General features: G+C 50.4%; 1 protein-coding gene across 5 annotated transcripts in view; it reads left to right on the plus strand.

Moving 5' to 3' along the window:
* The first annotated feature begins 1,734 nt into the window (after positions 1-1,734).
* LOC142590620 (uncharacterized) overlaps positions 1,735-27,267 on the plus strand; it is a 328,406-nt gene continuing 302,873 nt past the window's right edge. For all 5 annotated transcript variants that reach the window (XM_075702951.1, XM_075702953.1, XM_075702954.1 and 2 more), the window contains exons 1-3: positions 1,735-2,043; positions 5,184-5,610; positions 10,255-10,570. In XM_075702951.1, coding sequence (XP_075559066.1) covers positions 2,002-2,043; positions 5,184-5,610; positions 10,255-10,570 — 785 coding nt within the window. In that variant the 5' untranslated portion in view covers positions 1,735-2,001. The remainder of the gene's footprint in view (positions 2,044-5,183; positions 5,611-10,254; positions 10,571-27,267) is intronic.

Raw genomic sequence — 27,267 nt, forward strand, 5'->3', positions numbered from 1 at the left:
CCACGCCGCTCTCTTCAGGTCTCTTAACGTTACGCCTAGCATTTTTCATTCCATCACCTTTTGTTCTACTTGTTTTCGAACTTCTTTGTCGACCTCCAGGTGTGTGCCCCATATGTTAGCGCCACTAGAATGCAGTGATTGCACAACTTTCTTCGCAATGATAATGGTAAGCTTCCAGTCAAGAGCTGACAGTGTCTTCTGTGTGCTCTCCAACCCACTTTTGTTCTGTAAATTTCCTTTTCATGATTAGGGTGCCCGGTGGGTGTCCTAGATAAACGTACTCTTTCACAGACTCTATAGGCTGACTGGCAATTCTGAACTCTTGTTCTCTTTCCCTTCAATTCATCAGTATCTTTGTCGTCTGCATATTAATCTTCAGTCGCACTCTTACACTGTCTCTTTTAAGGTCCTCAATCATTTGTTATTACTCGTCTCTTGCTTTGCTTAACAGGACAATGACATCTGCAAACCAAACGTTGCTGAGACCTTCGCCGTTTATCCTGACTCCTAAGCCTTCCCAGCTTAATAGCATGAATACTTTTTCCAAGCATACAGTCAATAGCATTGCAGAGATTGTGTATTCTTGCCCGACCCATTTCATGACACAGAACATTCTACTTTCATTGTGGAGGATCAAGGTAGCTGCGGAATCTATGTAGATATTTCCCAGGAAATTCAGGTATTCTTCCTGTATTACTTGATTACGTAATGCCTCCGTGACTCCTTTTATTTCCACTGAATCGAATGCCTTCCATAATCCGTGAAAGACATGTTGAGAGGTGTATTAAATTCTGGTTAATTAGTAATATTTGGTTAATTGGTTCTACATTGTGTCGATTACTCGTGCAAGTAATGTCCGCCTCTCTGATGAATCTAGCTGAAGGATTATGTCATCTCCAACATACGATGTTTAAGCATTTTGTAAGACTTTTAAATAACAGCGCAGGCACTCCGTACAGATGGTTAACCAGTGAAATTTAAACATGCGGCCCCAAGATTTATGAGTGGGTTAACCTCCCCGGTTAATTGGAGCCTTTCTCAATTATTCGTTACGTCTTTGTGTTTCTTAATGAAGTGAAACACACGTTCGGCTGTGACGGATAGAACGACGTCAGGGACGCTATGTCCGCAGTCCCCCGTGGTCGCTTGCGTTCGATGTCTCGAGTTTCCTCGGCCGCGTGGTTAGCAGGATCTGCGTGCCACTGCCACTTGGGATCCTTCGAAACTAAATTGCTTCAAACTTAAATATGTCCTTCACATGAGACAATTAATGGTTGTGTGGTACAGCGCGTAGCAGGGACAAGAGACTCAAGGGAACTAGTGCAACTAGCTCAAGCTATCACCCTTCTAAGCTACAATGAATGGCTCATACCCTCTTAAGCAACGGCTCCTAACCCCGTGAACGCGGCCTCCTCTTTACGACGGCAGAAGTGAAATTCTACACTGGAATGACGACCGAACGCGGAGCCAGCTGTGGAAGAAGACGAACCGTGACAGAGGTTCATAATCATGATCATCATCAGCGTCATCAGCGGCGCGAGAGTAGTTCCCGCGGTTGCGCCGAAGGGCACCAACGAGCCAGCTGTGGAAAATGACGACGCTCGAGGCATTACTGATGCTAATAGTTTCTCCGCACAACTTACGGACAGATATTGGTAGCCACATTTAGCTTCGCTGTAAAATTGTCGCGCCGTGATGTCGAGTGCTCCGTTCTGGTAAGCAGAGAAGAAGACGCCAAGATCGTCTCGCGGCACCAACGCGCGTGGTCTCGTATCTCGCCCCAGCTCGCGACTTTAGCACCCGCTGGCTGAATTCGTATATCGCCATTTGCAGCTTGCAACCGCCTTGAGAACGACGTCTCTACTGCCCCTGCCTGACCTCGCTACCAGCCTAGCTGCTCCCTGACGTTCGCGCTTGACGTGTAGCCTGCGTGCAGCTCCAAGTCGTCCAAGACGGTCGAGACTGCCGTCCCGGTGCTGCGCCTTTCGCCGAAAGTCAACCATGAACCGGGTCTTGTCTGCAGAGGAACGGGCTAATATTTTGGTGAGCCTCAGGTGATCTTTTTTGTCAGTAAAGTATTTCCATACATTCGAGCCGTAAGAACGCTAATAATAAGGTGATAAGTGCGCGCCAACTGAACATTTAGCCCCCGTCTTTGCATGTTCAGTTGGCGCGCACTTATCGCCTTATTATTTTCCCGAAGAGCTTCTGACAGGAACGCGACAGTTGTTCGAGTGTACTTATCCGGTTGTGAAAACTGTAGCGACCAGTCACTATGGTTTCGACGGCAAGTTTTTTTTCTTTTTTTTTAGCGCAAGAGGGCTTTCAATGCGGGCTTGGACCGTACTGCGTCCAGCATCCTCGTGCGTATGGCGGAAATACGCATATTTGCGGCCTTATTTGGCAAGGACTATGCTATGCGCACTACGCTGCCCTCCCGCAATTGGCACGACGCACAGGTGCCGCGCGGCGGTACTGCCACATCCCGCGTAAAGGCTTGTCATTTCAGCCTTACACTAGTGTGCCAATCGAAACGTACACTCGTCGGGAATTCCGAGTCTGGGTTAGACCTTTATAATTGGCGCACCCAATCCGGAAGCTTAAGTAAGATTTCCTTCTAATAGAATGTGCCACAGGTTGTTTTTGACCTAACCTGACCTAACCTAACCTTGCGCCAACCTTAATCTCCGTGTTAGTACGTGCTAAAAAAATAAATTTCATCAATGCGAGAATTGCCATTCATTAGACGGCACCTTAGGCGGGATGTTTCTTCCGTTGTGATAAGTGGGTGTAATTTGAACGAAGAAACAGAAATGTCTCTGTGGTAAAATTATTTTTGACAGCGATCGCTTCACGGCGTGCTTTCTTGCACTTAAAGGACATCGGCCCTCCAGCGTTGACTGTGAGCGCACCTACAGCTAACTGCACAGGTCAAAAAAAATGTAAAGACAATTAGCAACATACCGATTCTGGCTTGTCTTGTATTTAGGTGCAACAATTTTGCTAAGGTAGCGCTTTCCGATTAATTACTAACTTAAATTTTGTCGGGTCCGAGGTGACTGTCGAAAGAGACGGCACATCTTTTTTTTTCAAAGAGGCCCTAATTAACAACGCTGCCTGGTGAATGGCCGTGACCTGGCTTTTATTCGTGTGTCCAACAAAAGTTCACGCTTCGTCCTTATAGTTTTGCGGCGTTGTATGCCTCGTTCGTATCGGCTTTATTGACCGACATGCCATGAAACTCGCGTTTGTCTATTACGTCGCTTGCTCCTACAGAACGGTGAAGAACGTACATATACGTATGAAGACGAGCTAAGGCAATCATAGGAGACCAGTTTATTGAATTGCACAATTGTCGCAAAATTGTTTATGGGTTAGAGCATAAACGCTAGGTAACGCATTCTATCAACAGTCTACTGGCGTGCATTCGGACTAACTATTTATATCACTACTGCCGCAAATTAATCGCAGCTTTAAAATTGCACCTATATCACATCGCCGATATGTCTGCATGATGTTCCGAAATTCAAGTGCGTTTTCACGGGCTTGGGTCGTTGTGTACAATGCTCGCGCAGAGCTATATGAGGGACCATGCTCGAGTCTTCCAATTCAAACACCATTATACGTAGCTGCAGTGACAACCATGTAAACAGTGCCGACTACAGGATGTCAATATGCGCGACATCTAGCGGTGATATAGCAGAACCTTTGACAACTTCTTTTTTCGCGCTCTTTTCGGGCTGACCAGTTCTCCGCTAACGGTTACTGATCGTTTTGCATTACAGAAGTGCGTTTTAAGATTCCAGCCGAAAACGATATTATTCTCTGATTGAAAAATGTTCCCAATTGAAATATTCGCTTCAAGGCTGAAGCTGCAGGACTTAAGGTTAGGTTAGGTTCAGTTAGGTTAGGCTAGGTTGTGAAGGCAATTGTGAAGTCACAGAGAAGGAGCGGCATCGTTTACCTGATAGTTGTGTCTACGCGTGGCCTGTTGCATGCACAGTATTGCACAGTATGCACAGTATTGCATGCACAGGGCCACTGTGCGCATGATGTGTCGAATGGTGGGACGGGGACCGTGGCGTTTGCGGCTGCGCTCGACGTAGTTTCCAGAACACCGAAATTTGAGTCGAATTTTTGCTCGATCACATAAATTGGGGAACGTCGCGTTTGCTACAAGTGCATCGTCGCATACTTTAATCATGTTGGCTTTAAGAAAAGTGTGCGTCGCACATTTCGATGCCAACTGGTGATTTTCCCATGAGTAACAGCAAAGTAGCGTCCCAGTTTGAATGCTTGACGATTATTTTTGAGGCTTTTGCTACTTTGTGTTAGATTTGTTCGAGGAAACCATATGTAATAGGACGAGGTGTCTCATTTAACATAAATGCGGGCGAAGAAAACCACAGAACCGAACGTATCATTTTTCAAGCACTCAAATATATGCTTCAGATTTCTAATTTACACCCTGAAAAGTAATTAATTAATTAATTTATGGGGTTTAACGTGCCAAAACCACTTTCTGATTATGAGGCACGCCGTAGTGGAGGACTCCGGAAATTTCGACCACCTGGGGTTCTTTAACGTGCACCTAAATCTAAGTACACGGGTGTTTTCGCATTTCGCCCCCATCGAGATGCGGCCGCCGTGGCCGGGATTCGATCCGGCGACCTCGTGCTCAGCAGCCCAACTGAAAAGTAAATTCATATACTATAATTAAATTTATTACAGGCTCGAGCAAAGATACATTTATGGGTAGATTAGAAAACCAATTATTAAATAACGACCGAGTAAATATTTTTAAACTAAAATAAATGGCATTTTTATATGAATGTGCCTCTGACTCCAAGTAGCTTGGTAGGGTTCAGTTCATTAGTATTTGTTTATATGTAAAGTTTTTATGACATCAATGCTGCCTTGAAGCCTTACGAATAATAACGAAACAATGTACGGTCGAGCAGTGTTCAGCAAAAATCAAGGCTGCTTGAAGAGAAATGTCCGCGGCGTATAGGTTGGGGCGGCGTTTCCGTTGTTCGTGTTGAGCGCCTTCGAAAACCTTTGACAAATACCCTCCTCGAGGGAATGCCTAGAGATGTGCGTCTCGCGTTGCGCGATAGGAAGGCGAAATTGACTGAGCCGTTGTTCTTGCACCGTTCTCCCCGCATGACGCGGCGGGCTCACAGCAGAGGCTGCAGAAGGAGGCGCAACCGAAGCGTCGCCGTCGCCACGACCGCTTGTTCGACGCGATGATGGTGCTGATCGCGCTCATCGCATTGCTGTTCTGCCTCGGATTATTCATCCGCTACGTCAGCCGCGGTCCGCGGGTCGTCCGGAAGGAGACGGTATCGCGGACCGTGGACCTCGGAACGCGACCACGTACACCCACCACCACCACCACCACCACCGCCGCCACCACCGCCGTCGCCCTGGCGACGGAAGCCACCTCGGAGCACGAAGGGAGCGGCCCCCAGGATGACGAGAGTACGGCAGAGGCCACGACTGCCATGCCGTCTCAGCGCCCATTGCCGAAGCCAGGCACCGAACGTTATGCTGGGGATCTGCCGGGGGACGTCAAACCGAAGCACTACGACGTCACGATCGCATTGACGGGTGAGAGCTTCATTCCCGGTGCAGTCTTCTGGGGTTACTTTGCTTACTAGTACATGATTGAACGCGACAGCTCGACATCTACACATTCTGTCACGTTTACGAATGAAATGCTATAAGGGGGATAAAAAAAACCCGCCGTGGTTGCTCAGTGGCTATGGTGTTGGGCTGCTGAGCACGAGGTCGCGGGATCAAATACCGGCCGCGGCGGCCGCATTTCCATGGGGGCGAAATGCGAGAACACCCGTGTACTTAGATTTAGGTGCCCGTTAAGGAACCCCAGGTGGTCTAAATTTCCGGAGTCCACCACTACGGCGTGCTTCATAATCAGAAAGTGGTTTTGGCACACTAAACACAATAATTTAATTTTTATGCGAAGCATACTAGCCGCACAACCACGCTCTTCCTTGCTGCGCCGCGCGCGGCCGCGTAGCAACCATATGACGTCATAACAGCTGCAAAAGCGGAGGCTCAGCTCGTGCGCTCGCCTGCGGTCGCACAGATGGTACTGCGGCCTAACTCCCGCTAGGGCACTGACGTCACAACAGCTGCAAGCCGGGCTCAACTCTTGCAAGATGGGCTCAGTGGGAATCGAACCAGGGTCTCCGGAGTGTGAGACGGAGACGCTACCACGAGTACGCTGCTTCAAAGCGGTACAAAAGCGCCTCTAGTGAATGCGGTGTTGCCTTAGAAACGACCTGTTTCTAAGGCTTAGGCGTGCGTCGCTTGCTCAGGCGCACATTTCGTTGCCGCGCCGAACGCTGCGTTGCTCGACGCTCACCGCGTCCAATGCGGGGCGCCTAGTCGCCCCTGCGCCGTAGCCCATTGTCTTACACCCCTTGGCGGGTCGACGGGAACGCTGTCGCGTTCCACTCTTGAAGGCGAAGCAGAGTAACGCATGAGTTGTTTCTTCGTCTAGCCGAACCAAATATAGCCAAGCAACAGCAGTTCACCAGGCTAAACAGTGGTTCAACAACTAAAATAAAGGCTAGTATGCTTCGCATCCTAAGGTTAAGCCCAGGATGCGAAGCATACTAGCCTTTATTTTAGTTGTTGAACCACTGTTTAGCGTGGTGAACTGCTGTTGCTTAGCTATATTCGGTTCGGCTAGACGAAGAAGCAACTCATGCGTTACTCTGCTTCGCCTTCAAGAGTGGAACGCGACAGCGTTCCCGTCGACCCGCCAAGGGGTGTAAGACAATGGGCTACGGCGCAGGGGCGACTACGCGCCCCGCATTGGACGCGGTGAGCGTCGAGCAACGCAGCGTTCGGCGCGGCAACGAAATGTGCGCCTGAGCAAGCGACGCACGGCTGAGCCTTAGAAACAGCTCGTTTCTAAGGCAATACCGCATTCACTAGAGGCGCTTTTGTACCGCTTTGAAGCATCGTACTCGCGGCTCAGTGGTAGCGTCTCCGTCTCACACTCCGGAGACCCTGGTTCGATTCCCACCCAGCCCATCTTGCAAGAGTTGAGCCCGGCTTGCAGCTGTTGTGACGTCAGTGCCCTAGCCGGAGTTAGGCCGCAGTGCCATCTGTGCGACCGCAGGCGAGCGCACGAGCTGAGCCTCCGCTTTTGCAGCTGTTATGACGTCATATGGTTGCTACGCGGACGCGCGCGGCGCAGCAAGGAAGAGCGTGGTTGTGCGGCTAGTATGCTTCGCATAAAAGGAACCTCCCTCCAAAAGACAACACAATCCCACCTCTGTAGTCCGGCCACTACCACGAGAGAGCGCCCCACCTTAAAATGCTGTGAACTTGAGCTTTGCTCGTAGTCAGCGCCTGTACTCTCCGTCTTTCCTGTCTCGATTCATTGCAATGTTTCCCCGTAAGAAGCTATGTCCTTCGTTGAAAAATTTGTGAAGTTTAGTGGCCATATGACATGGCAGTAAATTTGGCGCTGACACTTAATATTGCTCACGTATATGAATGGCAAATAAGCGCTATGATTAAATATTTTTTCCCCACACATTCGTTGCGTGCGGAAGCTCACGCGTGCGTTCTAACCGCGGCTGGGCAACGAAAACGCGCCACGCGTCTCAACGCGCTCGCTTGCCCGTTGGGTATTTACAACCCGAAGGACCGTTGAGCAGCGTTCATTTGGACATCAGTGCTTAAACACAGTAACGCACATTAACGTGTGATGCACGCACACCTTTAGTGAACCAGAAAGGTGGAGCCGCCGGGACGTTGGGGAAGCGGGCTCGTATAGCAACTCCCACGCCCGGGTCCTATACCCACCCAGACAGCAATTTAGATTTCTTTTTCAATGTCATAAATTTACTTTGTTTACAGCAACCTGCCTGAGAAATTCGGCCTCAATACAAGCATTTTCGACGAGCTTTTACTCGTTGCGCCGTCGGGCATTTTTGGTACTACCTTTCTGTCACTGCATGCAACGGATTTTTGCGTAATTCAACATTTAATGCATTCGAGTTAAAAAGAAAACATCGCTGTACTCCCACGGTTCCCCTGGCGTATAACTGATTTACGGCGACAGGAGCACTCTCCTAAATAATTGTAAAATCTTAGTTTGAGCAAACGCTAAAAGTTGCGGCAAACGCTGTCGCAACACACGCAGTTCTTGCGATGTCGACAAGATATTCCTCGTTCGCTACTAAAACGTTGACTGTTAAGTCCTCGGAAACACTCATTTTCCCAGCTTATTCCGTGGTTTAACCTCTCAGTGGTGTAGGGAACCTTTGTAAGCGTTTAGAAATGCCTATAAGTGGGCTGAAAATAAGGTGGAGCTGATCAGTTTTCATTTAACCATTAATTGACACATTCACCTAAATATCTGCCTGCAAACTACCGCTAAGGTTTCCCACATATTCTCAAAATATGTATTTCGTTAGCGGCATGGACTTTTCACAAAAAGCATGAAAACGGGCATGTTAAAGATTTGGACGCCTCTAATCACATTAACCGCTGCGCTGTAAAAAAAGAAAAGTAAAATGGCAGCTTTCACGGAAGGCTGTGCATTCAGGGAAAACGAAACATTGATGTCGCTGTCAATGCTATGCATTGCATGCATGCATTGAGAGCTACGCCAATGTCTCGCGTTGCGTTGGAGCTCCTCACGTGCTATTGTGACAATATGCGGAGGCGACGTGGCGTGACACGGCGCAGTAAGGACTGCGTCCAGGGAAACACCAGCCCTGTCACAATGCTGGAGCAATGAAATACGCCAGCGGCAGCGTTGCCTCTAGCGTCTTCGCACCTCGATAGCGTGCATGACGAAACTGACGGAAAACCGTCGGCATTCTGAGCGGCCGATGAAATTAGCTTCACGCCTTCCGCTCGCTACCTCGGACCAGTGCATCCACTGCGGTGGGATACGCACGCAGCTGTGCAACGAGAGAAGGCGACTGTGCGTGAAGCGCTCTTGGCAGCAACGAACTGCCGTGGCTCCGCCAGAGATCCGGCTGAGCAGAGCAGGACCATCCGTCGGCTGCGTCGTTTTTGCAGCCAAACGCACCGCTTGCCTGGCCGCCTCGTTGCAGGCCTAAAGCACGGCACCGAGGCAGCGCGACATTAACGCCACACAGTCATGCACCGCGGCCCTGACGGCGGGAAGCGAACGCGCAAGGTGGGAACCGGAACGAAGAAGAGCAGACACCCGGGTCTTTTGCAGCGCATGCTCAGTGAACACCTATCTCGAATCCAGCGGCTGACGTTAGCCGGCGCTGCCTTGCTCCGCGGGGCCCCAGCGGCGTTCTAGGCAAGGCTGCCCAGCTCTGTAGGTGTGCCGTCGTGAGTAATACGATCTGTTAAGCGTTGCAAATACTCACCATGCAAGCGAAGAATACTCTTAAATGGAAAGCAGCTTTTTCATCTATCGATCACTACTAGTTACGTATATTTACGTTTACAAAAATATATAGCCTCGTGAAGAATAGGAACGGTGAAAAGCGCAGTTCTGTGCAATGGCTACATGGTTGATTCAAAAGCGTTTTTTTTTCTTTCAGAGATATCCGTAATGTGATAACGTTTATTACCACCTGTATTTTAGGTTTATTTTTTAGTTATTTTATTATTTATTATTTTAGGTGCATTTTCGAAACTAGAACTTCAGCGGTACGCGAACACCTGGATTGTTTTTTTTTCTTCGTTTCTTTCGAATGTGTACTTCGAAGACAAAGAATTTACAGAATTGTTCACGACTCGATTTACCCAAAACATTAAACTATGGGGTTTTACGTGCCAAAACCACTTTCTGATTATGAGGCACGCCGTAGTGGAGGACTCCGGAAATTACGACCACCTGGGCTTCTTTAACGTGCACCTAAATCTAAGTACACGGGTGTTTTCGCATTTCGCCCCCATCTAATTGCGGTCGCCGTGGCCGAGATTCGATCCCGCGACCTCGTGCTCAGCAGCCCAACACCATAGCCACTGAGCAACGACGGAGGGTTTGATTTACCCAGTGCCTTGTACAAGGTAGCTACAAGTGTAACCCCGTAAAACCATCGAAGGTATTTATATATTACACAAATTCTATCTGCAGCTTGAAACAACAAACTTGCTGGTGCCTGCGACTGTTCGTGAAATGACCGACTGTCACGGCGACGTAGGAATATGAACATTGGTGTGATACCTACTGTGCCCTCTCGCCCTTTCTCCCTATTTTATTTTTCTTCTCGCTCCAAGGTGAAAACCTGACCTACGAGGCGATGAAAGTCACCGGCAGAGCGGAAACGTCACTCGAGGTCCTCAAGGCGACCTCTAAGCTGATCCTGAAGTCCAAGGCAAGCACCATCAACTTGGTTGGGATATCAGTGCTGGAAGTTCCCGCCGCGTCGGGCGATGAGTTGAGGGAAGTAAACATCACGACTCTGAGCAAGAGCGACCCCTTCCTCATCGCGGCACTCGAGACCCCGCTGGAAGCTGGAAAGTCGTACACTCTGGTCACCGAGTACGACTACGACAAGCGCGTGGAAAGCGGACCAATCTACCTGTCGGCAGAGTGAGTAAATAGAGCGTTATATATTGTCCGTGCGACATTTACAGAAAACTCTGGAGACAGCTATAGCTTAAGCTTCGCCTTTATGAGTGGAACGCGATAGTATTCAAAGATCCCTGACTGTATCTCGCGCTTCCCGGCAAGTGCAACTTATGTAGCCGTAATGATCACTGGCAAACGCTGGCGGTGAACGATATGCGCGAATGCGACATTTGTGGTTCTTTTTGTGACGGTGGGCAAGCAACCGAGGGTTCCGCGCCGCTCCTGGAAAGACGGACCTCAAACGGCAGCTGAAAAACGCTTTCGCGCCAAAACAGGTTTGTGTTTGAGTTTCTTAGTTTAACGCTATCACGCCTATAGTTTGTGTGTAAGTGGTACTTTACGGTTTTTCTGCGTGGTTCGGAATGATCTTTGCCGAAACGACGCCCGACGCGGGACGCAGACACAGGGTTTTCTGGGACACGGGGCGCTTAACGCTATCGGGTTAGTACCTCGTTAGTGGAGCTGTGCGCAGTATACACCTTTGTTTATTGGGCGCCGCTGTCGTGATTATAATTTATTGGTATCCACTTTGAAACGCGGTGGTGACAAATCGTCACCTAGTCTGCTTGATATTGTCACGAAGATAACTAAGACGGGCTTGCCGAAAGAGAACAGCCTTCCTTTTATGATGGCCGACAACCAAAAAGGCCACGGGGCACAACTGCGCCCTTTGTCGTCTTCTCTCTGGCGATCGGTGCCTGTAGTGGGAAGATGACTTCTGCCGATCGGGACTCGTAGTGGGCAGCTTAATTCGCGGCAATATATTCAAGTATGCTGGCATTATTGTATACTTCCCCATCTTTTCCTTCTACCTTATTCAGCTGCCTATGCTATTTACGAATCCAGTAGTATGAATCTCTTCCCGGCTTTTTTCACCAACACTTCAAACGCCTGTTGCTTATCTTTACTGCAGACCAGTGGATGCTCCTGTCCACTTTAAATGCAAACGCTACTGAAAGTGGCGCGTTACTTACGTGTCTCACAGGGATAATCACTTCGCATTTTATTTAGATGTTCTGATAGGTCTCCGGATTTTGTCTGAAGGGTATACATGCCTCATCTTGTAGCGAAAATTTTTCCGGTATGTTTTGTCTTTAGAAAACCGGCTCCAGTCTCAAATAGCAAGGCACTTTGTGTTATCCTACAGATTTTCCCTTAGAATTTCTTACTTCTCATTCTCGTAAAAAACCTTGGTCCTTTTTGTTTTCATTCTTTGCGTCCAATTAACTGTCTGTTTCTCTTACTTTTTCTTATGACTCGCGGTTATCTATCTACAATTAGAATTACTCTGTACTTGGTTGCCAGCTTTCTTGACCTCTTCCTCCATTCTGTGTCCGCGCTTTTCATGTACTATCGGCGTCAAATGAAAGTTGAACAGCGGAGCGCGCTGACCAGGCATAAGTGAAGCTATAGTGCGCGCCGTTCAGTCTTCACCATTGACAGGCGCGCGCATCCGGTTTGGCCGAACTGCGCAATCCCTCTCTAGTGAGATAATGTCGCTTCTGTTCTGGTTCTTACATTTGAAAGGGAGAAAATGAAAAATAAAAATTAAGCTAGGATATTGCAGTTTACGGCGAGTCTTGTCGCACAGATCGCCGAAACCACAAGCGCTGTCCGCGCGAACAGCGGTGCGCGTCGTGCAGTTTGCACTGTCATGGCAAGGTAGATTCGCCCGCGCGGTTTGCAGCTTGCGCGCCACATTCGTTCTTTCGATCGGCAAACTTGCGCTGCGCGGTATTGCTGGCAGCCGCGACGGTGGCCGGCATGCCGAGCGCGTTTGGCCGTTTGACATGGTTACACTCCCAAAACTGCAGCGCTTCGCTTTTACCACAGCGTCGCAGCGTTATCGGCATGTGTGCATGAGACAAAGAATGAGTAAATATCACCGGGGCGTAGTTCATGTCCAACGATAGGTCTTTCTGATTCGCCTGTCTGTAGCGATCAGAACTACTTTTTCTCCACCCTTAAGACAACACGGAGATCCAACGTCAAGTGAACTGGATATGCCGGGTGTTTCGTCCGAAGAGAGAGCGCGAATTGTTTCTCTTTACTGGCATCCAGTGCATCAGCGTGAGATTGCCATGATTACGAATCGCTGTTTGCCTACAGTTAACAGAATTTGCCAGGCCTTCCGTGATGGACGCCTCTGGAACCTTCCCCGTGGACACATGGACACGGCAGCGGGTGACCGATAGCGATAAGGACTTACTTGTCATACAAGCTGCGGAAGACGCCCTGTTCCTTACATCTCGAGAGATCAAAGACAGCTTGTACCTCTCCGCCAGCACATCAACAATCAGACGTCGAGTGCACGAGGCTGGCCTGCCGCCGTTGCGGCTGCCAGTGATACCGCGCAGCGCAAGTTTGCCGATGGAGAGAACGAATGTGGCGCGCAAGCTGCAAACCGCGCGGGCGAATCTACCTTGCGATGACGGTGCAAACTGCACAACGCGCACCGCTGTTCACGCCGACAGCGCTTGTGGTTTCGGCGATCTGTGCGACAAGACTCGCCGTAAACTGCAATAGCTTCTAGCTTAATTTTTATTTTAGAGCGCAGCTCTTTGGCGTCCGTTCCTGGGTTTCGCGTCGTCGTCGGCCTCGTAACCAGCTCCGCCCCCCTTTCATCCCCCCAGCGCTAGCAGCGACCGACTGATACCGCTGGATGCCGCTGACGCCGCTAGAGAGTCAAGATAACGTGACTGCATAGAACACCGTCGCCGCCATTCAGAAAGAGGAGGAAAGGGTCCCCCCCCCCCTGTATCGGCGTCAGCGGCATCAGTCAGTCGCTGCTATCTCTTCCCTCCTCCCGTTATCGTGTTGTCCGCTTGCTGCGCGCGCTTCTGCTCCCATCGTTTGCCGCAGGGTGTACACGCCGCCCCCCTCCCCCCTCTTCCTGCGAGTCTCCGGTTGTCAAAGCGCCGGCTCGAACTTAATTCCTTTCTTCGCTCCTCCTCCAATGCAACCCCTGTGCGGTGGCAATCAGAGAGCCAGATCGGTGGCGGCGGATCTGTATATGTGCACCGCCCGAGCCGAAATTCCCGCTGCCGTTCGCCCTGTGCGGTGGCAATCAGAGAGCCAGATCGGTGGCGGCGGATCTGTATATGTGCACCGCCCGAGCCGAAATTGCCGCTGCCGTTCGCCACTGCGAAATTATCTGCCAGTTCTTTCTGAGCCATGAGCGAGACGACCGATGGAAGTCCTCCGTCTGCTGCTGCTGCTGCTGCTGCTAAACGAGCTGCCAGAGCAGAGGCCCAGCGCCGTCGCCGTCAGAATCCAGAGGTGCGTGCCGCCGAAGCAGAAGCTTACCGTCGCCGCCGTCGAGATGATCCAGGAGTACGGGAAATATAAAAAAAAAATTCTGTGATAGCGCATACATGTGTTGCTCGATTTCTTTGCCTCAATCTATCGAAAAGGTGAAACAGCTTATTTGCTGCGCTCAAATTTCGCATTAGGAAGTAACGTAATCGTCGGCAATTTTTTTCATTTTCTCCCTTTCAAATGTAAGAAGCAGAACAGAAGCGACATTATCTCACTAGAGGGGGATCGCGCAGTGCGGCCAAACCGGATGCGCGCGCCTGTCAATGGTGATGACTGGACGGCGCGCACTATATCTTCACTTATGCTTGGTCCGCGCGCTCCGCTGTTCAACTTTCATTTGACGCCGATTGTATGTACAGCTTTCAAATACTTGTGCACTTTAGTCGCCCATTTATTTTCGTCGATGTTCTCGAGTCTTCCTTCAAAACTAGTCTTGCTCTGAGCTTCTCTGACTTCAAAAGAGGCCCAACCCATGTCACGCTGCACTGGCCCATTCGGGGTTTTAGTGTGGGCTCCGAAGGCCAACCGGCCTACCGACCTTTGTTTAATTTTCACCCCCATAAGATATCCATTTTTAGGCTCAGGAAGGCGTTGCCAACGTTAGCGCTGGCACCATTGCTCCATTACAGATTCCACGCACCACCTCGCAATTACTGTGGCGTCAAAGTGCTCTGTATAATTATTGCTCCACTCGTGATGATATTGATGAGTGCTTGAGTGTAAGTCGCTGATCTATACGCCGATGTATTTATATTGATTAAATAGGGGCATGACTTGCTGCTGAGTTGACACCTCGTAATTACTCGTATCTTCATTAAAGATCATATATATCACATAGTGCGTAGGCAGTGGCGCCATTTATGGGCAAACAGCATGCGAGTGCTCCGTATTGAAGGCCAGGCGTTTGGCTGCCGGATCTGGTGGTTATTTTCGTACTACCGCGGTCTATTTGGTATGACGTTGCGTTTTCGATGTGGGAAACGGTTCTGCGAGACATACTGAAGGGGTTTGAGTCGGCATGGCTGCAGTTTTTCCTGGCGTTGAGGCCGACAAATCAAACAACGCGATACGTGAGCGCGTCTTAATTGAGCCTCTAGTGAGATCAAAGTTGTGTACTTTAGAAATATTATTTGGCGAATGCGACCTTACTGCTGCATTCTCACTGTAATTCTAAAGTTGCACTTTAGCAGCAATGAGTTGTTACGAAACATATGGCAGTTCTAACGCCATAGGTGCCATTCTGGTTGGGAAAAATTATGTGTCCTTTCACTCTGTGAAGAAGGATGACCAGAAAAGCTGTGTATGTGGGTCCCCAATGACGAACTGCACCTCCACTGCGGGTCCCGCATTGCACCATTTTCGCGATCGGCCCCCGTTTGTGGACAGCTTGAAGCCTGCTTCCCCTGCGCTGCAGGGTGGCGCGCGTGCTGTCCTTAGCAAGTCAAGTGCAACTGCTGATAACGTCGCTAGCGCTATGGTCGCTTGTCCAAGCACACAGGCCCTTTCCCAGCCCTTCCCGCGACGAACAAGCGGGCGAGATAACAATCTACAGTTCGTCCCCTACCCCTTATTGTCCCTCTCTCCACTTGCCTCCCCGAAGGGCGCGTTACATGTCCCTCAGCCCACAGGGGTACGTGCGATTGGGCTTGAGCCCTTTCTGAGATGTCACTAGGATCGGCCCACATAACCATCTGTTCTTGTCAACGTCGCTGACATATTTTTTTCCCCAGATCCTAGTCATAGACAGTTTCGCTGTAATAGGGTTTGTTGTTTATGCTGACAAGCTTCCAAACTGTTATCTGTGCGCGACCACCTCGTATTTTGGACGAGGTATGCGTCCACGAATAAAATAGTTTTGGTTAGTAATAACTACGTACCGTGCAGTGTACATCACACTAGTCGAATGGGCGAGCGTCCGCCTGAGGACTGCGCGAGGCTGCAAATTAGCGGTAGACGCTGGGTTGAAGATTCATTTTATATAGCTCATGGTACAAGCATGTGGCATCATCTTGCGAGGCTGTATTGCGGTGAATTTTTTTTATTTTCTTCTCTGTTTTTCTTGCGAAAGAACAGGATTGGGAAAAATGTTTTTTTCGTTCCGTCCTCTACGACGCACTCACCCATTGTACGGAAATGGTATCCTCACAAGTCACCGTCGAATTATTTTTATATGATCAGCTTTGGATGTTACTGCGTTAGGGGACTAAAAGCGACGGCTAAGCACAAAGCTTCTTTGCACCATGCTGGTTTATCTAGCGCACTGATCACTGTGTTGGTAAAAGCCATCGGCGTCATACAGAGGGCTAACGTGGACATAGCGTAGTGATTTTAAGTGTGCTAGAGTTGAAATGCGCGAGAATGATTCCGGTAGCTGACGCAAATGTTTTATGTTTGGCGCCTAGATGTGTCGAGATTTGACTGGGTTGATCGTACACGAGCACTGTTATACTTTAGTTCCCACACCAAGTGATCAGATAATGAGAATATTTTCCACTTCAGGCGCGCAATCCACAGATGCCGCTTTCTTTCATCGCGTGAAAACCGCTGCAAACAAAATTGTTCACAACACATAACACACGCATTGCAGCTGATGACGCACGTCGCATGTTTGTATGGCCAATAGGAATGTCCACATATTGTAGTTACTGCGGCACCAAAGGCTAAACAGTGGTTTTTAAGCGAACGTGTATCGACTGACATCACGTAAATTTCACGGAGAACAAGCTAAAACATCTCCAAATAGTTCAGAAGCAAACGAAAGCGACGGATTCAAGCAGCACCACGGCGGTTCGCATAAGCCAGAGGCTGAGGAAAGGCTCACTCTTTCCTCCTCTGGCCCGATGAACAGCTCTAGTGTCCGGAATGGATAGAAACGGCGCAGAAATCCCATGGATTAGACGCGCAGGAGCTCTGGTTTGTTCGCATCGGTCACGTTTGAATTAACTCGCCAAACAAGGCTTGCTTGTAGGCAGTAACTACGCTCGTCGCGGCTTGCACCGTGCTGCAAAACACACCAGAACCGTTTTTGTGAGGTGAATACTGTCGCCGATGTGGAAAAGAAGCTGCGTTTAGTAATTAACTTGTTGCTCACGTTTTACACCAGCTGAATATGTTGTCCACTGAAAAAATTAATCCGTGCACGCTTTCGTGCGCCGGTGGTGCTATTCTGCAGAGGAGTGAATTCCGCCATATTGCCAGAATTTGTAAGGCCGGCATCCTTAAGCAACCCAGGCAAGGATATCCCTGTTTTTCCATCAGAGCCGAGAAGATCGCGAATCGGAGAATATGGCAAGCGGCGCTTGGTTGTAATTGCGTGAAAAATGCATCGTGCAAGAGCAACCCGACGGAACACTCACTTCTTCAATTGAGCAATGGGTTACAAAAACTCGGTGCATTCAACAGCGGCCTCCAATGTGACACTGGGGACCAGAAATACGCGACGCGAGGTGAGTCGTCCTGTCGCGTACACTCGCCTCAAGCGGCTCCGACACAAAGGGCTCCTCGCGAACTCGAAGAAGCAAGCAAATCGAGGTAACGGTGCTTCTTGAAACGCTGTTTTACTCTGAATGAAAACAGTACACAGCGTCGCAAAACGTGGGGCGTCAGGCGGGGAGACACGCCTGCGGTCGGCGAAGGGGTTGAACCGGGGGTCCGAAGTTGGGTTCCTACGGGACCGTCGCCGAAATGGGTTGAGGTCTCCTTTTTTTTTTAGAAAACTGACATTTAGTGGCGGCGGCATTGATTGCTTACAGTAGTGAATAGTTTTCTACTGCTGGCGTCAGTACTTGGAGACCCTGAACCGAATTTGACGATTTTGTACAAACGTGCTGAGTCGTTGGAGTAAGTCCTTCAGATCATTAATTGACGCATCTAAGTGCTCGGCGGAAAGCGTGTAATTTACTTTAAGGTTTTAGAAATAGACATCGTTGCCGATCGCAGTACACTGTTCGGCTGAATCTTCAGCCGCCCCTGCACATTTGCCGTAAATTGCCCTAATGACGTCAGCATGGCGAACTAGCCAATTGGCTGCCCAGGGCCCGTCAACTGCAACGGGGGTGTTCGCCAACAGCACTAGCTCTAGGTTGCAGCGGTAGGCTTAAAATAGGTCGGTGCTATCTCGAAACGGGGAAGCAAGCACACCTCGTCGTCTTCTTCTCATTCACTAGCCCCATGCCCACTGCCCGGTGCCTTCAGTACAATCACTCCCCACCGAAAGAGTAGCCATCCTGGCGACCTAAGGGCAGGAAAACACAGAAGGGTCATGGCACTGCTTGAGCCGGGAGACGTGCACAATTTCCTGGCCGCGACGACGCTGGTCGGAAGGCGCTTCCGTTGGCTCGATGAGGTAGTTGACCGCGGATGTTTTTTTCAGTACCCGATAAGGACCGTGGTACTTGGAGAGCAGCTTAGAGGAAAGGCCTGGAGGAGTAGAGGGCACCCACAACCAGACCAGCGAGCCAGGAGCAAAGCACGTAGCCGCAGTAGATGAGTCATGGCGATGCTTTTGGCGCCACTGGTCCTGGGATGTCAACGAACGAGCGAGCTGACGACATTCTTCGGCGTAAGCAGCCGCTCTAGAAACAGTCGTGCACTCCGAAGCATCTGGTCGGTAAGGCAGAATCGTGTCCATAGTGCATGAAGGTTCATATCCGTAAAGGAGAAAGAAAGGGGAGAACCCAGGGGTGCTTTGTGTGACGGTATTGTAAGCGTAGGTGACGAAAGGCAGAATGCCATCCCAATTCGAGTTGTCAGGTGAAGCATACATGGCCAACATGTCGCCAAGGGTGCGGTTGAAACGCTCTGTCATCCCATTAGTTTGAGGATGATATGCCGTGGTAGTGCGGTGAATGATGCGACACTCCTTTAGCAATGCTGCAATGACGTCGGAGAGAAAAACGCGACCGCGGTCGCTCAGTAATTCTCGAGGTGCTCCATGGCGTAAAATCAGGTTTCGAAGGATAAAACTGGCGACGTCTTTTGCTGTGGCAGATGCTAGGGCTGAAGTTGCGGCGTACCGCGTGAGGTGGTCGATAGCGACAATAACCCAGCGGTTGCCACTTGGAGTGTTGGGAAGCGCACCGTATAGGTCAATGCCGACACGGTCGAACGCGCGCGCGGGGCATGGTAAAGGTTGCAAGGGGCCGGTGGCATGTTGAGATGACGTCTTGCGTCGTTGGCATATGAGGCAGGACCGGACGTACTGGCGAACGAAGCGGTACATACCGCGCCAGTAGTACCGAAGCTGGATGCGAGAGTATGTCTTTAAGACACCAGCGTGGCCGCATTGGGGATTGTCGTGGAACGTGGAGCAGATGTCAGGGCGCAGGTGTTGGGGTATAACAAGCAACCACTTGCGACCGCTCGGATTGTAGTTGCGGCGGTACAGCAAGTTATCCCTAATGATGAAGTGCGCGGCTTGACGACGGAGCGTCCGAGAAATTGGCGCTGGCGACTGGCTAGACAGGAAGCCAATAAGCGAAGAGATCTATGGGTCTTTGCACTGCTCTGATGGCATGTCGGAAATGTGGAGGGCGAAGGCTCCATAGGTGGAAATAGACGAGTGGACAGGACCGGAGGGCAGGGGTGACCGGGATAGAGCGTCTGCGCCTGAATGTTTTCAGCCGGAGCCATAAACAACGCGGATGTCGTACTATTGTAGGCGCAATGCCCAACGGGCGAGCCGACCAGTTGGATCTTTTAATGAAGATAACCAGCATAGGGCATGATGGTCGGTCACGATATCAAATGGACGCCCGTACACATAAGGACAAAATTTTTCGATTGCCCAAATGATGGCCAGACATTCCTTCTTAGTAACCGAGTACTTCGCTTCGGCTTTGGTAAGGATGCGGCTGGCATACGCGACGACGTACTCTTCGAAGCCATCCTTGCGGTATGCAAGAACAGCGCCGAGCCCGACACCACTAGCGTCCGTATGGATCTCAGTTGTTGCAGAGGGATCGAAGTGGCGCAGTACTGGAGGAGAGATGAGAACGCGTCGCAGTTCTTCGAATGCGTCGTCGCATGCTGGGGACCAGGCTGATAGGTCAGAACTGCCGGTGAGAAGCTGCGTCAAGGGGGCGATGACAGAGGCAAAGTTACGGATGAAGCGCCGGAAATATGAGCACAAGCCGATGAAACTGCGAAGCTCTTTCATGGTGGTTGGTTTAGGGAACTCGGTTACGGCGCTAAGCTTCGTGGGGTCCGGGAGGATACCGTCTTTGGAAACTACATGACCGAGAATAGTAAGCGTGCGAGCGCCGAAGTGGCATTTCTTCAAATTTAGTCGCAGTCCTGCAGTGGAGAGGCACGCAAGGACTTGCTCGAGGCGGCTGAGGTGCGTCGCAAAGTCGGTGGAAAAAAACCACAATGTCATCCAAATAACAGAGGCACGTTTTCCACTTCAGCCCTCGAAGAATGCTATCCATCATTCGCTCGAAAGGGGCAGGCGCGTTGCAGAGGCCGAACGGCATGACGGTGAATTCATATAGCCCATCAGGAGTTACAAAGGCTGTCTTTTGGCGATCGGCCTCTGCCATTGGCACTTGCCAATACCCGGAGCGTAGATCCAGCGAGGAAAAGAATTCCGCTCCCTGCAGACTGTCCAAGGCATCGTCGATGCGCGGCAAAGGAGAGACATCTTTGCGCGTTATGCGGTTAAGGCGGCGATAGTCGACGCAGAACCGAATGGAGCCGTCTTTTTTTTTAACAAGGACAACCGGAGATGCCCAGGGACTGTTAGAGGGCTGGATGATGCCACGCTCCAGCATGTCGTCAACGTGCTGGTCGATGACATGGCGTTCAGCGGCCGACACATGATACGGACGCTGGCGCAATGGTGTTTGTTGGCCGGTGTCGATACGGTGAACGACTGCGGACGCCCGGCCCAAGGATGGTTGGCCAATGTCAAATGAGGCACGAAAGCGCTGGAGGAGCTTGATGATTTCGGTGTGCTGCGCAGGTGTGACTTCTGCGTCGACGGCACGAGCGAAGACGTCTACAGGGGCATCGGTCGCGGCGGAAGGAGTTACGGCACAAATCGGAAGTGATGCCGTATCACCAAACATGGTGGCCGGGAGAATGCTATCGAAAGCTTCAGCGGTACCCAGGCACTCGTCGCGGGGTAGGGATGATGGGCAGGCGGACGGATTGCACACGTAAAGGGCAGCAGAACCTTCGCAAAAAGTGACGACAGCAAACGGAAGTAGAAAGTTCCGGCGGCGCGCACAAGTGGTCGACGGCGTAAACAGAACAGATGAGTTCGCAGCAGAGCTACATAACACAGGAACCAGAGCGGCGGAGAAAGGTGCGATATCGACGTCAGAGGCGGCAACAACTTTAGGAGAATAATGGTCGTCAGGGTCAAAACACGGCACTGATAACGTAAGTTCGCAACGAGCGCAGTCGATAAGAGCTTGATTGACAGATAGGAAATCCCAACCAAGAATAACGTCGTGCGAAGAACGAGGCAGGACGACAAATTCGATAACATGCATAACGCTTTGAATGACAACCCGGGCTATGCACGACGCTGAAGGCTGAATGCGATGCGAGGTTGCCGTACGCAGAGAAATAGAGGTAAGGGGAATGGTCACTTTGTTCAAATTGCGGCAGAGCTTCTCACTAATAATAGAAACGGCGGCTCCGGTGTCGATAAGTGCGTGTACGGTGACGCCGTCTACGGACAGTTCAATTTCGTTCGCCGGCGCAGAATGAGGCCTTGAAATATTCGACGGAAACGCAGTTCTTGCCTCTGGAACTGCGACTGCTAGTTTTCCTCTCGGACTGGGCTGGGTTGGCGAACCATCGGGGAAATGGATCGGCGACGTGGGGAAGGCGACCGGCGTGAATCGAAGGGGAGGCGACTGTAAGAGGTGTCCGGAGGAAGGTTAGATTGGTCCTGACGCGGAAGTCGAGCAGGCCTGTAGCTTGAGGCACCCCCACTGTCAGGTAAACGGGGGCTGCGACGTCGGCAGAATCGTGCTACGTGGTCCGGAAAATGGCATGAATAACATATTGGCCGGTTATCAGGTGTTCGCCACGGGTTGACGACAGGGGCTCCAGCAGCCGAGTAACGAACGACTATCGGACGCGAAGGTGGCGGCGGTACATGGAAGGTGCCGGTGGCCCGGTAGGAATCAGGAGCCGGAAGATTGTAAGGCCGCGCGACAACGTCAGCGTACGTTAGCGGTCCAGCTGCAGGCTGCGGAGGAGGGGCAGCTGGCAGCGCCGAGGCAACTTGCGTCTGAATGACGTGACGAAGCCAAGGAGCCAGGGTTGTCGACGGCTCGGGTGCGCTATTCGCCAGAGAGAGTTGGCGTGCGACTTCCTGGCGGATGAACTGCTTTATCTCCGGCATTAAAGCAGAGATGTCGGCAGCGTCGCGACCGAAGTCCAACGGGCATAGATCCGCAGTGTCCTGCTGAGCAGCGCGTGTTGATGCACATTGCTTGCGCAGCTCGTCGTACTGCTGGCAAAGCTGTATGACCTCGGCAATAGTCCGGGGACTCTTCGCGACGAGCATCTGAAAGGCATGCTCATCGATGCCTTTCATGACGTGCTTGATCTTGTCTGCTTCATCCATGGATGAGTTGACGCGCTTGCAGAGCGAGAGCACGTCTTCAATATAACTGGTGAAGGTCTCGTCCTGGCGTTGAGCTCGAGCACGCAAGCGCTGCTCAGCGCGAAGCCGGCGAACTGCGGGACGGCCGAAGACCTCAGCCAAAGTTGCCGTGAAAGCCGACCAGGTGGTAAAATCGGCTTCATGATTGCGGAACCATAGGTTGGCCACGTCAGTCAAGTAAAAGATGACATTTGTGAGCTTGGCGCGGTCGTCCCACTTATTATAGGCGCTTACACGGTCATATTCGGCGAGCCAGTCTTCCACGTCGTGGTCGCCTGTGCCGCTAAATATAGCCGGATCGCGCTGGCGGATAACATCAGAGGAGACGATGGCCGGGGGCACGGGAGCAGCAGCCTGGGACGGTCCCGGTTCATCCATTGTAACAGCTGGTGGTAGTGTCCGACTGCGGAGTTCCAGGATGTTGAAGAGAAACCCAGCAGCTCCACCAAATGCAACGGGGGTGTTCGCCTAGCAGCACTAGCTCTAGGTTGCAGCGGTAGGCTTAAAATAGGTCGGTGCTATCTCGAAACGGGGAAGCAAGCACACCTCGTCGTCTTCTTCTCATTCACTAGCACCATGCCCACTGCCCGGTGCCTTCAGTGCACAACGATAATTCTTCCAACCTAATGGACAGATGTTGTCCGTAATAGTTGGAATCTTAATTTATATAAAGAAATAACAGAAAGAAAATGCACAAGAACAATTTGCCAGTACACTTAAGCACTTCCGGCACACAGCAAGTGTTGTCTGCTTGTGTTACAACGTGCTCCGTCTTGACGAAAGCTCCGTGGTCAGTGTCGGTCTGTCTTTTCGTGAGCACCATGATTCGTCTTTGTTGCTTTGTGGGCTGCAAACGTAGCGACTGGCAATATGTCAAGATGCGACATTGTGTCCCTTGGCAAGGCAGCAGACGAGCGGACTGGCTGCAGCGCATTGGACTATCGGTATCCGATCGGCACCAGGATTCGCGCGTCGGCGGCCGCCACTTTACACCGGAATATTACTATCACCATAGCGTTTAGCAAGTCCAGTATTCGGGTAAACGCAGGCGAGGGGACAGGGCCTGGCCGCTTGACCGCGCCGTTTCACGGGATGAGCAGAAGCGCAAACGTGAATGATCTGCGTGGTGCAGCCAACTGGTGGCACACAGCTCAACCAAACAGCAGCAGTAACGAAGTGTTCCTTTTTGCTCCTGGTGTAAATTTTTCGCAGCAGCGTAATTGTTAACATGCTATTTTTGTAAATGTTTGAAATGTTTTACACTTGGTTAGAGCAATATTAACTTTCTTTGGCTGGCTAAGCTCTGCGCCAACGGGTGGCTAGACCGTGGAGACTGATCAGGCAGCTCACGTACGTCTACGCTGAAGTTCCTCCATCAGCTTGAGTTTATGCCTCCAGCCATCCGTCCAAACGTCCAGCTCACCTTTGGTTACCGGAATACCAGACACGTTAGGCACTGCGACAGAATGCTCGCAACGCACGCTGCTTTGATAGCTCTCGCTTGGGATCAACTGCCAAGCAGCTGCCGGAGAGGTTGGAGAGGCTCCGCCGCTCACTCCTAGAGAACGGACGTAGACGACACGACGAACCATCATGACGCAGAGCCTGTGAAGGCGGAGCTTAGCCCCCCGATCACTCGGGGAACGAGTTGAGGAAAAAAATTACCGACGATTACGTTACTTCCTAATGCGAAATTTGAGCTCAGCAAATAAGCTGTTTCGCCTTTTGGATAGATTGAGGCAAAGAAATCGAGCAACACATGTATGCGCTATCACAGAATTTTTTTTTATTTTTCACACGTATTCCTTTAACAAAGACTCCATTAACAGTTCTTGACAGTCATGAAGGAAGCTTTGTGGTCGGAGAAATAGACTGATATATGTTCGACTTGGTACACCAATGCTTGATTCTCAAAGACGAGATCTATACAAGTGCCTCGCGAGGTTGTCACAGCCGTGGGGGAAGCAGAGGCTAAGCGCCGCCGCCGAGAAGACCCTGCCGTTCGCGCCGCCGAAGCGGAGGCTCATCGCCGCCGTCGAGAGCAACCAGCAGTAAGCGAGGCTGAAGCAGAAGCTCATCGCCGCCGCCGAGAAGACCCTGCAGTTCGCGCCGCCGAAGCGGAGGCTCATCGCCGCCGTCGAGAGCAACCAGCAGTAAGCGGAAGCGGAGGGAGGCGGCGTGTACACCCAGCGGCAAACGATGGGGGCAGAAGCGCGCGCAGCAAGCGGACAACACGATAAAGGGAGGAGGGAAGAGATAGCAGCGACTGACTGATGCCGCTGACGCCGATAGTGAGTCAACCCCAGCTATCCGCCACACAAGAACAGGGGGGGGGGACCCTTTCCTCCTCTTTCTGCATGGCGGCGACGGTGTTCTATGCAGTCACGTTATCTTGACTCTCTAGCGGCGTCAGCGGCATCCAGCGGTATCAGTCGGTCGCTGCTAGCGCTGGGGGGATGAAAGGGGGGCGGAGCTGGTTACGAGGCCGACGACGACGCGAAACCCAGGAATGGACGCCAAAGAGCTGCGCTCTAAAATGCATGGCTACGGAGGAGGGTAACTTGCAATCGTCCATACTTTTCTTAATATGAGACGCATCACACAAATTGTGATGCGAATGATTAACTTTTGCTTTACCCTAGACACCTGCAAAATTTGTCGGAACCGCTTCAGGGGCCCTTTAATGCTGGTTATGCAAATTTAGGCTCATCTCTACATGACAGCATGGTTTAGTTGACAAGGCAACTTGTATCGCTTGAAAAAGCGTCGCAAAGTTATATCACTTGGCTCTGCAAGAACCCGTCTTCATTGGGTTTTAGTCAATGTCAGGTCAAGAAGGCCGCGAAGAAATGCGAATTGCCTGGAGCGGCCAGCCGGGTGGCAATTTTGTGTGCATTCGTGGACTTTTGACGTTAGAAAAAACTTTTATGTAGCAGGTATTTAGCAACAGAAAGGTGTATCGGGAGTCTTTCTTTATTTTGCTCTACAATTCGCTCATTGACACTTCTTATCTAACTATAATATTTGATAGGGTCATTATTCAAATTAAGAATAGTTATGTAATTACGCGAAATACAAAAAATTCTGAATATATCGAAGCGACGGCAACATTACCTTGGTTATGTCCAGCTACGTGGCGTTTGCATATTTTAAATCTTGGTGCATGACAGTTGGGGCACCTAGTATAATATTCATTGTTCTTGTACATTCGCCGTACGCTACGTTACGATGTTACGTATGCTTCGAACGAATATAGGCACCCAGTTTAGCATACATGGCTAACTACGAAGCTGGAGGTTAAACGAGGGGTTCAATTTTTGTAAGTCATAAGAAGCCAACAAACGCTGACACCGAGGACAACATAGGGGAAATTACTTGTGCTTAATAAATGAAACAAAGAAAGTATAAAAAATGGAAATGAAAGTGGATGAAAAAAACAACTTTCCGCAGGTGGGGAACGATCCCCCAAACTTCGCATTTCGCCTGCGATGATCTACCAAGCTACTGCGGTGCCGTTTTCCCGCCCACTCTCTCGGGTATTTGTTTCCTTGTAGAACCCTGGGAGTGTTAGCCAGCGCCACCACTCAGACCATGGCGGTGGACGTGGAACATCCTTTCTACCGCAGGCGTCAGGAGAACGTGATCTTTTTGGGTGAAGGCAATGGGTCAATAAACACAGACATCCTACCTGAAGGCATCAAGTTCTCGTGACGCCTGCGGCAGAAAGGATGTGCTACATCCGCCGCCAAGGTCTGAGAGGTGGCGCTGGCTAACACTCCCAGGGTTCTACGAGAAAAGAAATACCCCAGAGAGTGGACGGGGAAACGGCACCGCGGTAGCTCAATTGGTAGAGCATCGCACGCGAAATGCGAAGGTTGTAGGATCGTTCTTCACCCATCAATTTATCGTTTATTTCATTCACGGAGTGCAATTAATTCACCCTGTGTTGTCCTTGGTGTCAGTGTTTGCTGGATTCTTATGATATAACTACGAAGCTGTAACACTGAGGTTTTGATTTCTTTGGAATGGAGCAATTGAATTTTGTTTTCAAATTATTTGGCATTATAAATCATTATTCTACTTTTTACAATTGGTATGACTCAGGATCTCCTGTTAAAACAACTTTTATTCGGACCCTCTGGCCATTTCTTTGTTTAATGAGAGCAGCTCTGCCTTGCGCGCATACATTCGAAGTTCAGATTAGCAGAACCAAATTTTAGAGTATCTTCGAATTAATGAAGCGCTTTTGATTTCCCTACACGTATCGTATATTGGCCTAATGCTTTGAAAACCTGGAGGTAACTAATTAGGCTTCACATATGACGAGACCTCAACATTTTGAGGGTGAGCATTAATAAATTGTTAGGAATATGTGACTATGTCACATGACGGATCAGGCACCTAAGGGGGCGGACCCACTCTAGCGGCACGCGCTCCGCATTTTGGTCTGTTTGCGGACGCACTGTGCTGTCTGCGCTGATTGGACGGATGTGAATTATATTGCACTAGAAGAAGGCTTACTTTCTGCGCCTTACAATGAGGCCTAGTGTTATTGCCCAGCCTGTAGAGTTAACTGACCGCAATTAAAACAGTGAACAAAAAACAGCGTTATTGCTGTACTAGCTAATCTTCGTTGTAAAGGATTTCCGGCAAAGTAGTTCAATATAACAAAATAAAGTTTGCTGTGCCTTCAAATGAAACGTTATAGAAGTTTCTA

The sequence above is a fragment of the Dermacentor variabilis genome, chromosome 8 (assembly GCF_050947875.1).
Source record: "Dermacentor variabilis isolate Ectoservices chromosome 8, ASM5094787v1, whole genome shotgun sequence".
NCBI classification, from domain to species: Eukaryota; Metazoa; Arthropoda; class Arachnida; order Ixodida; family Ixodidae; genus Dermacentor; species Dermacentor variabilis.